Source organism: Cotesia glomerata, linkage group LG2, assembly GCF_020080835.1.
Source record: "Cotesia glomerata isolate CgM1 linkage group LG2, MPM_Cglom_v2.3, whole genome shotgun sequence".
In the NCBI taxonomy this organism is placed as follows: Eukaryota; Metazoa; Arthropoda; class Insecta; order Hymenoptera; family Braconidae; genus Cotesia; species Cotesia glomerata.
The window spans coordinates 2,460,007-2,473,195 of record NC_058159.1 but is presented as its reverse complement, the minus strand read 5'-3'; the positions used below and the strand labels follow the sequence as shown (position 1 = coordinate 2,473,195).

At 27.5% G+C, this 13,189-nt stretch overlaps 1 protein-coding gene across 6 annotated transcripts in view; it reads right to left on the bottom strand.

The window, feature by feature from the left end:
- Positions 1 to 13,189, bottom strand: part of LOC123259157 (sodium channel protein 60E-like) — an 89,478-nt gene that overhangs the window by 38,511 nt on the left and 37,778 nt on the right. For all 6 annotated transcript variants that reach the window (XM_044719438.1, XM_044719437.1, XM_044719434.1 and 3 more), the window contains exons 3-4: positions 5,245 to 5,465; positions 499 to 679 (exon numbers count right to left, since the gene is read on the bottom strand). In XM_044719438.1, coding sequence (XP_044575373.1) covers positions 499 to 679; positions 5,245 to 5,465 — 402 coding nt within the window. The remainder of the gene's footprint in view (positions 1 to 498; positions 680 to 5,244; positions 5,466 to 13,189) is intronic.

The window sequence follows — 13,189 nt, the reverse complement described above, 5'->3', positions numbered from 1 at the left end:
ATAAGAAATAAGAGACGGTCACCAAAAAAACCATATATTAGTAATAAACTCTCCTGTAAAGAGACGCCTTAGCGACTATACGCCATCTTTCGGAGATTCTCAACACTATTTTTTATTAAAAAATTCTATACAGCAATGAATGAACAATATTAAGCCACATAAAATGTTCTGAATGCAACTTCATATTTATAATAGGTTTTTATAAAAAAAAGATTGCTCTACTTGTCTCTATGGCAAGTAATCATTTTTTTTAAATGCGCTGTAATCTTAGACTTGTAAAGTCATTTAAAGTCTATAAAAGTTTTTATATACAAAAAAAAGATTTACTTGAATCAAGTAAATAATTTTGAAGAAATTGATCTTCTTGATTTGAATTAAAAAAATTTTTAAGTAAATTTTACTTGATTCAAAAATTTTTTCAAAACAATAAAACTCTTTTAAAAATAATTTTCTTGAGTGCGTTTGCACATATGCAGCTTAAAAAAAAAAAAAACTTACACATGCCAGTCGACAGTAGTGTCATTAGGATCCTGATGCCTGACACACTTGTTACGCAGCTCACCCATGTAAACTTGAAGAGCAAAAAGCGCGAAAACCATCAAACAGAAAATGGTAAGGGTCATGACTTCCGCGAGTTGCTTGAAACTGTGCAAGAGGGCATTGATGATGGTCTTGAGGCCTGAAACAAAGTAGACGTATTATATTCTCTACGCTGAAGTTTGCAAGTTCTTCGAGTTTAAGACTCATTCGCGATTTATATTTACGAGAGCATTCAAAGAGACAAGTAAACTCATCGTGATCTTTGAAGAATATAGAATGTTGAATAAAGATCTCGAATGGCAATTCTGATTCGAAGTATTTTTCACCGCGTTGTTTGTAGTACATGCCATGTTATAACACACTCAAATGTCCTATTGACCTACTACTTTTATTTCTTCTTTTAAATTTTTTTTATTTCCTCGAGTGTGTGGGTACTTGAGCGAGTCATTAGAAGACTATTCATTCGCCGGGATCTTTTCGAGTGGTACCTCCACCTATACCTATAGTCGTCGTGCTGATGCCTAAAGAAAGATCGAATTCTATGACGTATTGTTTCAGCCTGATGACGAGCCGCTCTATGGCTATATATGGATAAATATCTGTCTATCTATCTATCGGCGGATTTCATCCCTTGTACTTTGAATTTATTTATTTTTAGTTGCTGTTAGTTATGTTTCAGTTGGCGATAAACCTTCTCGCTTCGCTGATCCTTCATTTCTTTTTTTCTAATTCGCAATCTCAACTTATGGAGGCAATCTAAATTTTTTCCATCAAAATAATCTAATGAAGAACTTAAAAATTAAAAAATAGGTTTTTATGTCGCAGTTTCATTTATTTCATTTTCGTTAAAATTTTTGACTTGAATTATTGAAAAGTACACAGAAAGAAAAATTTATTGACTGGAGAACAAAATTCTTGGTTCAAGAAAATTTTCGGGTGCCTGAAGGAAGATCGAAGATGTGTTGGCTGAAGTAAAAATTTTTCTTGAAATTCTATTCTTGGTGGCAGTCATTTTTTCTTAATTCAAATTATCATAAATGCTTGATACAATAAATTTTTATATTTGATCAAAATTTTTAGATACTTGAGGGAAGCAGCGCCACTTACTTCAGCTGAGAAAAAAATTTTCTCACCTTGAGAAAATTTTTCTCTTTAGTATTTGATACCCATTTTATATTATTTTACCGTGCAATTATACATATTGAATGAAAAAAAATGATTCATTATTATTTGATCTTCCCATTTGACATGTTAATCAATAAAAATATTAATGAAAATTTACTTCTATCTTTATATTTAATTTTTTGGAGCAAAAGGCTGAATTTTCTTAAACTAACAAGATTTTCTTGACTTAAATAAATTTTCTTCGATCAAGATACGTGTTTCTTAAAATAAGAGAATTAATTTTGTTGGAATAAGTAAAATTTCTGGTCAAAAAAAAATTTTTTTTTCTCAAGAAAATAATTAGGAAGAAAAATATTTTCTTGGCTCAATTTTTTCTATTTTTTTCTATGCACGAAATGGAAAAATTATATTGAAATAATTTTTTTAATAATTTCAAAAAAAATTGAATTTCATTTTTTTTTAATTCTAAATTTAATAATTCCGTGAAAAAAAAATTACTATTCAATCTTTAATAAAAAATTGTAATAATCACAAGAAAAAGTAGCACATAAAAATGTTAATAATAGATAAAAATATTACCATAAAGTAATATAAAAAAAAGGGGTCAATTGTTTCAAACAAAACAAAATTAAAGCGTATAATTATCAGCAACAATATTTTCTAAGTATGGATTTAGTTGACGACAATAATTAAATTATAAATTACCGTGACTATAAATGGCGATCGGTTATTGAGGATTTAATTAAACGTGTGGTAATCAGAATAAATGTGTTTGAGTTGCGTACATGCGAAATTGGAAGGTTAATTTTCAATATTATCATACGCTTATATTACAGTGACCAGTATGATAGCGAAGCGGTCTAACGCCTGGTTTTGAACTCCGACATCAGCGTGTGTCTTCTCTATACTATATATATATATAAATTAAATCAGTCTCGAGGGTACAAATCGACGTTGACACAGCTCGCGTGTAATTGCTCTATGCCAATGATATGTCACGTAGTAGACCTCATACTCATGATCCTCATTGCCAGTTTGCTATTAGTTTCTCTCATCTCCAACACTGACCTCTACACTCCAGTCACAGTAGACCCCTGCCTGCTCTTCTTCATACTCATGCATATGCTAATGCAATAAGTTGCCTACATTTACATCCGTACTTAAGAGTAAATACTTTTTTTCAAACTTTCACGGGCAACTTTCATTACCGGAGGCTAATACATATATTTATCTATCTTTTACATATTTACAAATATATTACGCGTTTTTTCTGTTGGTTCAAAGCTCACGCGTTCTCTTTCACGGAGCGAACACAAAGCTTTTTTTTCTTACTTAATTTCCCGCGCACGTGTCGGTAATTAATTGTATCAACTCTTGAGCTTGAGGTTTAGCTATTTTTAAATCTAGCAAAGCTTTTTCTTAATACTCATGATTGTCTTTGAGGGGGAAATATATTATTTTAATTTATTTAACATTTTTTATAGACTTCAAAGCGAATTGAAGCTTTAAATTCATTCAAATTCCTAAATTACCGACAGTAGAATTATTTCAATTAATTTAATGAAAAAAATTAGTCTTAATTTGTAAATTTTTTTACATCTTTTTTTGTGATACTCTTTTTTATGGTAGAAATTTTAAAAATTAGGTACAATATTTCATGGGTAATAAGGTAATGTCTCAATTTATTCTCTCTTCACACTGTTTTTATTTATTCATGAGCTATTTATCATCATTATCAGGTAACATGCATTTTAAAGCAAATTGTTGGATTTTAATCTTGATTTTTATAATATTGTCTACAAAAATAAGCTTTTTAATTGTATTTTTCTTGTCTATGATTTTATAAAAATGAGATTAAAATGTCCCGGCTCTTTTAAAAATTCATACATCAAAAGATTAATGAACACTGTTTAATAAATCAAACTTTGTTTACACAGAAAAAAAGGTTCACTTGAGCCAAGAAAATATTTTTCTTCCTAATTATTTTCTTGAGAAAAAAAAATTTTTTTTTTGACAAGAAATTTCACTTACTCCAACAAAATTAATTTTCTTGCTTTAAGAAATACGTATCTTGATCCAAGAAAATTTATTTAAGTCAAGAAAATTTCGTTATTTTGAGAAAATTCAGCCTCTTGCTTCAAAAAATTTAATTCTTGATAGAAGTTAATTTTCTTGTCTTGAGAAAATTTCTCTCTTGCTCCAAAAAATTAAATATAAAGATAGAAGTAAATTTTCATTAATATTTTTATTGATTAACATGCCAAATGGGAAGATCAAATAATATTTCATCATTTTTTTTTCATTCAATATGTATAATTGCACGCTAAAATAATATAAAATGGGTATCAAATATTCAAGAGAAAAATTTTCTCAAGGTGAGAAAATTTTTTTCTCAGCTGAAGTAGGTGGCGCTGCTTCCCTAAAGTATCTAAAAATCTTTATCAAATATAAAAATTTATTGTATCAAATATTTATGATAATTTGAATTAAGAAAAAATTACTTCCGCCAAGAATAGAATTTCAAGAAAAATTTTTACGTTGGCCAACACAACTTCGGTCTCCTTTCAGGCACCCGAAAATTTTCTTGAGCCAAGAATTTTATTCTCCAGTCAAGAAATTATTCTTTCTGTGTAAAAAAATTTTTTTAACGCTAATTAAAAAAAATGAAATTTTAAGGTCATTGCTCCGTAAGTAAATCAGAGATAAATTTAACACACCCAACCAAAGTATCATGAAGTAAACACTGAATTAAAATAAAAACGAATTAAATAACAAAAGTATCAAATTCACTTATAAAAGGCAAATATTCATCGTTTAAAACGCAACGGGAGCTTGTAATTGAATTATAAAAAAATCCAATTACTCTTCAACTCACATTGGAGTGTATGAATTTTATAAATGAAAGTTATAATTGAGTTATGGAGAGTAATATATGTATTTTTAGCGAATAATTAGGGTGTAATGTTTGTGACAGGAAGAAAAACCGAGGAAGAGAAGAGGCAAACATTATAAATCCATCTCAATTAGACGACGGGGGTGGACAATTGATCGTCCTTTATGCGAGAAAGAGGAGGAGCGGAAGTCCTTCGGGTAAGTGTGGAATAACAGATAGCCCTGCGTTATAGATTACTATTTGTAGCTTAACTCTGTGTTCCACCCACAGTTTTTCGTCCTTGTAATTAATCCAATTGCCGAATCAAATTAACTGTAAGCTATATGGCTACTTACCAAGACAAATGGGATAGTAATGATTTAATCAATTACTCGTTTGCTGACTACACTATATAATATACACGCGATATTATTATCATTATCGCAATTATTATCAAAATTTATCGCTGTGAATAATATAATGTCCATTGATCTGTTGCTAATACCCGAAATATTCTTTTCTACGCCTGAGCATAATTTAATTTTTTTTATCGAATTGTAAATTTGCTTCAATTAGTTTTGATTGTTAATTCTTTTTGTGTGAGCACGCGAACTGGGATTATCGGAATAGTTTCTGATAAGATTTAGGAATGTTTAATTTTGGGGGATTTAATTGGATAAAAAATAGCTGTTTGAAAGTAGACTTACCAGGCATAATAGAGACGGTCTTTAGCGCCCTGAGCACCCGGAATGTTCTCAAACCCGCTAAATTACCGACTTCCATTCCAATAGTCGCGTAACCACTTGTTATCACGACAAAGTCCAGCCAATTCCACGGATTCCTTAGATAGGTATATTTATTGAGTATAAAACCCTTTGCTATTGACTTTATCACCATTTCCAGGGTGTAGATTGCTAGGAAGATATATCTGTTGACAAAAATTATTTTTTTTTTACATTTATTTGTTAAAATTTATATATTATACACTGAAAAAAAATGTTTTATCTCAGAAAAAAATTCTTGCAACAAAAAAATAATTTTTTTCTTGAATGGAAAATTTTTTTTAGTGTTTTTTTTTACGCATAAACGGACAAAGTAAATTTTTAACGATAAAAATCTTTAGACCGAAAATTTTTTTCACCGACAAAAAAATTTTTTAACAAAATACTAATTTTGAAGAATTTAATTATTTTAAATGAAGCAGAAAATTTTTTTAATCGAGTTAAATTTATTTAGAACTATTTTTTACTTCAAAAATTATTTTATTGAATTAAAAAAAAAATTATCTAACTTTATAAAATGTTTTTTCCCGATTTAAGTTGAATTTTTTACTAATTTTATGCAAAAAAAATTTTCTTAAGGTAAAAAAATTCCAAGATATTTTTTTTAAACACTTTAAAAATGTTTTTTTTTGTTTATATTATTTTCAATTTTTTTTAAAAGAAAAATTTTAATTTTACAATAATCAGAAATTTTTTACCTCAAAAATTATTTTATTCAATTAAAAAAAATTATCAAATTTTTTAAAATGTTTTTTCTCAATTTAAGTTAATTTTTTTAATAATTTTATACAAAAAAAAATTTTTTTGAGGTGAAAAAAATTCCAAGATATTTTTTTTGAACATTTTAAAAATGTTTTTTTTTTGTTTATATTATTTTCAATTTTTTTTAATACAAAAAATTTTAATTTTACAATAATTAGCAATTTTTTACTTTAAAAATTATTTTATTCAATTAAATAAAAATTATCAAATTTTTTAAAATGTTTTTTCTCAATTTAAATTAATTATTTTACTAATTTTAAACAAAAAAAAATTTCTTGAGCCGAAATAAATTCCAAGATAATTTTTTTAAAAATGTTTTTTTTTTTTTTTTAATTATTTTCAATTTTTTTTACACAAAAAATTTTAATTTTACAATCAATATTTAAACAAACATATAAAAAGTAATAAACAAATATTTGACTATAAATATATATTTTATGTATCGTATATACTTCTAAACATATATATACTATTATAGGATGATGTAGGTTTAGTATTTTCACATGACCCCGGGGAAATTCGAGAGTAATACTTTCATCCGGATCTTGTTCGTTAAGTCGTCTACGTCGTCATCTACCCAGAAAATGAAGACATACAAATTTCACCGGGAATTTTCTCTGGCTAGACGAGAGAAGAGTAAAATTCCTAGGTAAATCTCTCTCATATACTACACACACATACACTTCTACTTCTACCTCGCGTATCGTTTCTCATCAACTAATTCTAATCGCGTTTAAGCCTTAGCTTAATCATTTATTACGATATCAAGGATCCTTTTCGCAGAACTTAGTTCAACAGTTTCGGGTCATGCATAATACAGTACAGAGTATTTTTATCAATATCACCGGAGTTCTCCTGATAATTAAAAATTAGATTTTATGGAAATTTATTTCTCTGGGGATGAAGTAGGCACTCGGCGCCAGAACCACAAGCGCATATTTTAAAAGAGAAATGGAAAAATTTACGCGACGCATTTCCCGATTTTTGGAGAAAGTAAATTTAGTTTTCTGCCTAGTTTATGCGGAAGAAAATTGATGGTTATCGGTTGAAGTGAGCTTAAGGAGCGGTGATAAATTATCTGAATGTTCGGGTTAATTGATCTTATGGCCGGGTTGGTTTTAAGTGCCAAAGTATTCACTAAAGTAGGATTTGGCAATCCTAATGTTAATTACTGATTTTTTTTTAGAAAAATATTTCGACTTGATTCACGAACAAGAATCTTTAACCAAGAACATTTTTTGAAGAGTTTGATTATTTTGAATCAAGTAGAAAAATTCTTAAATCAAGTAAAATTCATTTGAATCGAGAATAATTTCTTAGACTCAATTTTTCCACTTGATTCAACATTTTTTCTCTTTAATCAAAGTCTCAGAAATTTTATTTTTATTTTTAATCTTATTAATTAAAATAAAAGCCCCAATTATTGACAGGGGTATAAATATTGACACCCTAAATTATTTTTAAATATATTTAATCATCTGTAATTATTTATTTTATTTTTATTTATTTTATATTTAAATGCCAAGGCTAAGAGCCGAATGACAAATGTTATAAATTACAGTATTAGAAATGGTACACGTAAGTAACATATCGAAACAATTTACATCTTTGTATAGTAGTGAGAAACATAGCGTAAGTAATATATTGAAACAATTTACATCTTTGTATAATAGTGAGAAACATAGCGTCCCGTACAAAAATGGATTGATTACTTATCGATCACTGACTGATCAATCATCGATCACGGATTGATCAACAACTCATCGTTAATTGATCAATAATTGATCAGTCAGTAATCAACCACAGATCAATAAGAGATCACTTAAAGATCAATAACTGATCACTCTGAGGAGAATAATCTGATAGTGATCAATCAAAGATCAGTTAGAGATCACCCAGTAATCAATCAGCGACAATCTACAGATCACTCGGAGATATTATAAAAATTGTCCAGTGATGGGATAAAAATTGCTTGATACTGAAAATAAAATTTATTTAAAGTATTCTTGATAATATTTTTTTTTTATTTCAGCTATTACTTTTGTATTTATTTATTATATTTATAGTTATATATTCAGTAATGATTACTTTATAAAGGGCCAATCTTTTCTTGATAATTAAATGGCCACTGTGTGATTTTCATTTAAACACTGGACGATTTTTATGCGATTTCCGAATGATCTATAGGTTGTCGCTGATTGATCACTGGGTGATCTCTAACTGATCTCTGATTGATCACTATCAGATTATTCTCCTCAGAGTGATCAGGTATTGATCTTTAAGTGATCTCTCATTGATCTATGGTTGATTACTGACTGATCAATTATTGATCAATTAACGATGAGTTGTTGATCAATCCGTAATCAATAATTGGTCAGTCAGTGATCAATGAGTGATCAATCCATTTTTGTACGGGGTATAAATAATTAAAATTTAAAATATAATGAAAAGAGAAAGAGAAATGACAGAAAAGAGAATTTTATCAAAAATTTATAAAATTTAAAGAATTTGAAGATCCTGAAATATTGTTATATATTAGCTATTTGTGTAAAGTAATTAGAATAACTATCATATAAATTTTTATTAAATTCTAATTAATTAAAAAATTGAAAAAAGTTACCGTCAGTTCAAAATATTAAATATTAATTATTAAAAAAAAAATAAAGTTAGCACCAGTTCATCAAACTAGCTTACATAAAAGCATTTTTTTTTAAATCCCGAGTTTAAATTAATTTCTTCATCTAATAATATGATCTTTTTGTTTTTTTAATTAACAAAATATGAAAAATTTATAAAATTAAATAATCGAAATTAATTGTATGCTTTATAATATTTAAATAATGGGTGTCAATAATTAGTTGATAATTTTTAAGTTGAATCTCATATTTTCAGTCGACAGCGCTGACGCCTTTTTTTTACTTAAACCTAAAAAATTTACTGTAAGAGTTTGAACTCTTCTGATTCAATAAATTATTTTTAAATTAATTTTTATATTTTTAAAACTAATTATTTATAAAAATTATTATTAATAAATTTCAATAAAATTGATTACTTAATAATGAGTTTCGATAAATAATAATAAGCAGATGATTCGACGCATGCGCAGTATAGGTGTCAATAATTATTTAAAATTAATTAGTAAATATCACTGATTATCATTTTAAAAAAAGAAATTTATTAGTAAAAACATTACTTGAGACACTACTACAAACAAAATTTAATGATTATGACATTTGATTGCTTAAAAAAAATCAAATCATAACTTTGTCTCTAATAGTGTCAATAATTGGAGCTTTTACCTTTTTTTTAATCCTTCAAATTTGTTCGAAGTTTTTTATTTTTTATATAAATTTATTCAAACGTTTGAATTGCTAAATCCACATTGTAAAAAATCGAAAATAATTAAAATTTTTAAATATTAATTAAAAGATTAAAATATAATAAATTTTATCATTACTAAATTTAATTAAATAAAATTAATTACTTAAATGTTACTACAATTAATTGAAAAATTGTAATTTTTTAATTTCTTAACAAATAAATTATTATAAAAAAAATTTATCAAAAAATTCAGTTTGTAAAAACATAAAAAAAAAAAACTATTATACAATTTATTTAATAACGAAATTAATTTTTTTGATGAAATTAAATAAAATAATTTTTATAGTGCACTAAGAAACATTTAAAGTTCTATAAAATGAAGTAATTAATTAAATTACCGATAAAAGATCTAAGTATACATAAAATAAAGTTGTAATTTTATAGAATTTAAGTCTCCATTCACCTCAATTACTTCCTCATAAGTCATAAAAAAAAAAAAAAAGGTTTAATCAGTTTCTAATAAATTTACGAGGGGATAATTTTTATTCGTGCCTTTAAAATCTTGTATCGAATATAATCCGGCTCTCGAAACAAACGCGGTGAAGCTCGAAGCTCGAATATGAGAGCAGCGAAAAGATGATGAAATAAAAAGTCGATACTACCGCAGAGGAGGTTTAAACCAGGAAAATCCCGGCGAAGATGCTTGAGACGGGTATAAAAAATTCAGTAATACAAGACTGCCAAATTCATGTTACATCTATCCTATCCCATCCCATTGCTTTAGTATTTGGTATATATACTGGATAATGTTCTAACTCAGTATCCGGTCAAGTCAACCATTAAAGATACATATCTGTATCTAAGCTACTGTTTTGTTCTCCGGTTAAGAATTTACGAGTATTGATTTTATTTAAAAACCAGAAATGCTCAGAATAACAATAAAGATCAATAATAAAAAAAGGGTAATATGTAATAAACAATAAGGGTAAAAAATTTATACGCTTTTTATTGAATTGAAGATATGTTTACTGTTCCTTACCTTCAAACAAAATGAAATTTAGCTTTTTTTTTTTATAAAAATTGTCTTTTATTAAAATTAATTTTTCAAAAAAAAATTATCAATAATTAGAATTAATATTTCTTTGCTCAATTTTTATTAAAGACACATTAACAGTTTCTCTTCTTCAAACAAAAAGAAAATTTATATCATAAAAATTTTTTTTCTCTTGAAAAATATTTTCTTTCACCAGAATGAACCTTTTTTAATTAAAACTTGTAAGGAATCAAAATTAAAATTGAAACTTCTAAGCTATGAACTGGTTTATGTTCCTCGTTTTTGTTTTGTTTCAATCTGTCCGCTTTTTTATTGACTTGAAAATATGCTTACAGTTCATTACCTTCGAACAAAAAAAGAAAGATATCATTGAAATTTCGGTTTTTTCTTTTTAAAAAAATTTCTTTATTACTTTAAAGCTTTTAATTATTTTTTTTTATTAAAATTAAAATTGAAACTTAAGCCGTAAATTTTTTCTTTTCTCTTTTTTTTATAAATTTGTGTGCTTTTTATTGACGTTATAATATGTTTACGGTTCATTACTTTCAAACAAAAAAATTTATCTTTTTAAAATTGCGTTAATTTCTTGACAGACTGTAAAAAAATAATAATAATATTTCACTAAAATTAAATGTTAAAGTAAAAATAAAAATATCTAGGGTAAAACTGCCCCATTTTTCCGTGACACGAATAAACATGAAAAACAAACACATTTCAACTAGTGTTTAAATTTCGTTTGTCCCCTATTTTTCCCGCTTAACCCTTCGTTGGTCGCGCTATGAGCAAATCGCCGCCTAACAACTACTCAACCTATAGAGACTCACTATAGTGCGAGCGAGAAACTAAAAAAAGCGCGACCAACGAAGAGTTAATGGATTAAGAAATTTATTGTTCTTGTTATCACGATAACGCTTGATAGATATGTTTATCGCACGAATCCGAGGGTGGAGATAATCATAATCATAACGCTAATTCCATACCTGGGCGATTAAAATTGCATTTACGACGTTTTTGAGCTCTTCGAGCTCAAAAATACAATTAAGATGTTGTTTTAAGCTCTTCGAGCTCAAAAAGATAACTTTTCTATGCTTTTGAGCTTTTCAAGCTTAAAAGTTTGATAGAAGGTTGATAAAACATTATTTTTTAAGTTTTCAAACCGCAATAACTTTTGAATGAATGAACCGATTTTCACGCGGTTGGCGGCATTCGACGTAGTTTTTTAAGTCTTATGAAAAATTTTCAAGTTTATATTGATCAAACTAGAAATTTCGGAGTAATTCCGAAAAAACACTTTTTTGGGTTTTCTTTCCTGCACGATATCTCTCGAACGAATAAACCGATTTTGACCGGATTAGCGGCGATCGACTTGGTTTTTCAAGGTTAAGAGCTGATTAGTTTTTGAAAGTTATTTTCGAAAGTTATTTCAAAAAAACCTTAATGAAAAAATTTTTTTTTTTAGTTTTTTTCAGATTTTTCGAAATATATCGGTCCGAATAGATCCAAATTGTATCCAAAATCTAAGTTTGGACAAGCCCTTTCGAATGGCGCCAACCGCAATCGAATCGGTGGAGCCATTCAATAGTTATGAGAGGTTTACATACTTACACACATACACACACACACACACACACACACACACACACACACACACACACACACACACATACAGACATAGTGACACCCTCACGGGGATAGTCAGGGAAGCTTCCTGTGACCCTCGAACGTCGAGATCTGATGAAAACTCGATTTTTGTAAAACGGGGTAAAACCAATAACTTCCCGATTTTTGAAAATTTGAGATTTTCTTAGCGGGAAGTTAAAAATTTAACCATTATCACTATCATTATCATTATAAAATAAGAACAAGAGTGATAAAGAAATCGTGATCGTAACATATTCTTGGACTGCACGCTTCAAGTTGTGATATGAATTAAGTGTGTATAATAATCTATATATACATGCTCTATGCTCTATGTGGTATGTGAGGGTAATTCTGGTCACCATGATCATATCACGCTAGTTGAATGTTCACTTGGGGACTAGCTAGCCTGACACGCAAGTAACAACTGTTCTTTTCTTTCTTGTGCCCGTGACATACAAAGGTCGGCTTACATTTCGTCTTTTCACCGATTATTTGTTATTATTTTGTTGTTAAATTAAGTATGTTTTGTTTTATTCTATGCTAATTGTTATGTCAATAGATTAAATTGTCACGCAATTGATTCAAACTTTTAATGTTTGGGAATTAATTGAAAAATTTATTATTATTATTATTATTATTATTATTATTATTATTATTATTATTATCTATATTATCTATATTATTAAGAGAATACGCAATATTTTGTGGCCAGTGTATTTATACACGGAGAAAAAAATTTTGCTATAGGAACTCTATAGTAGTTAGTTAGTTGTAAAAAGTTCCAGTAGGTTAACGTATTCTTATAGTAACAATACCGTTTAGCTCCTGCAACTCTACATCGTTGAGCTCTGAGAGCTAAACGTTATTTACCTCTCACAGCTCTACAGGATCGTTCTGAGACTATAACAAATTTTTGGAAGTCTGCTCAATAATTTTTTTTTTTACGATTTAGCATTGATAATTTAATAAATACATGCGGCAGAATGAATTTATATTGCCAACAATAATTGTATATGGCAAATAAGAATAGTATTATAATAGAAATAAAATAATAATAGAACTTATATTACAAATAAAAATTATTTGTAAAAT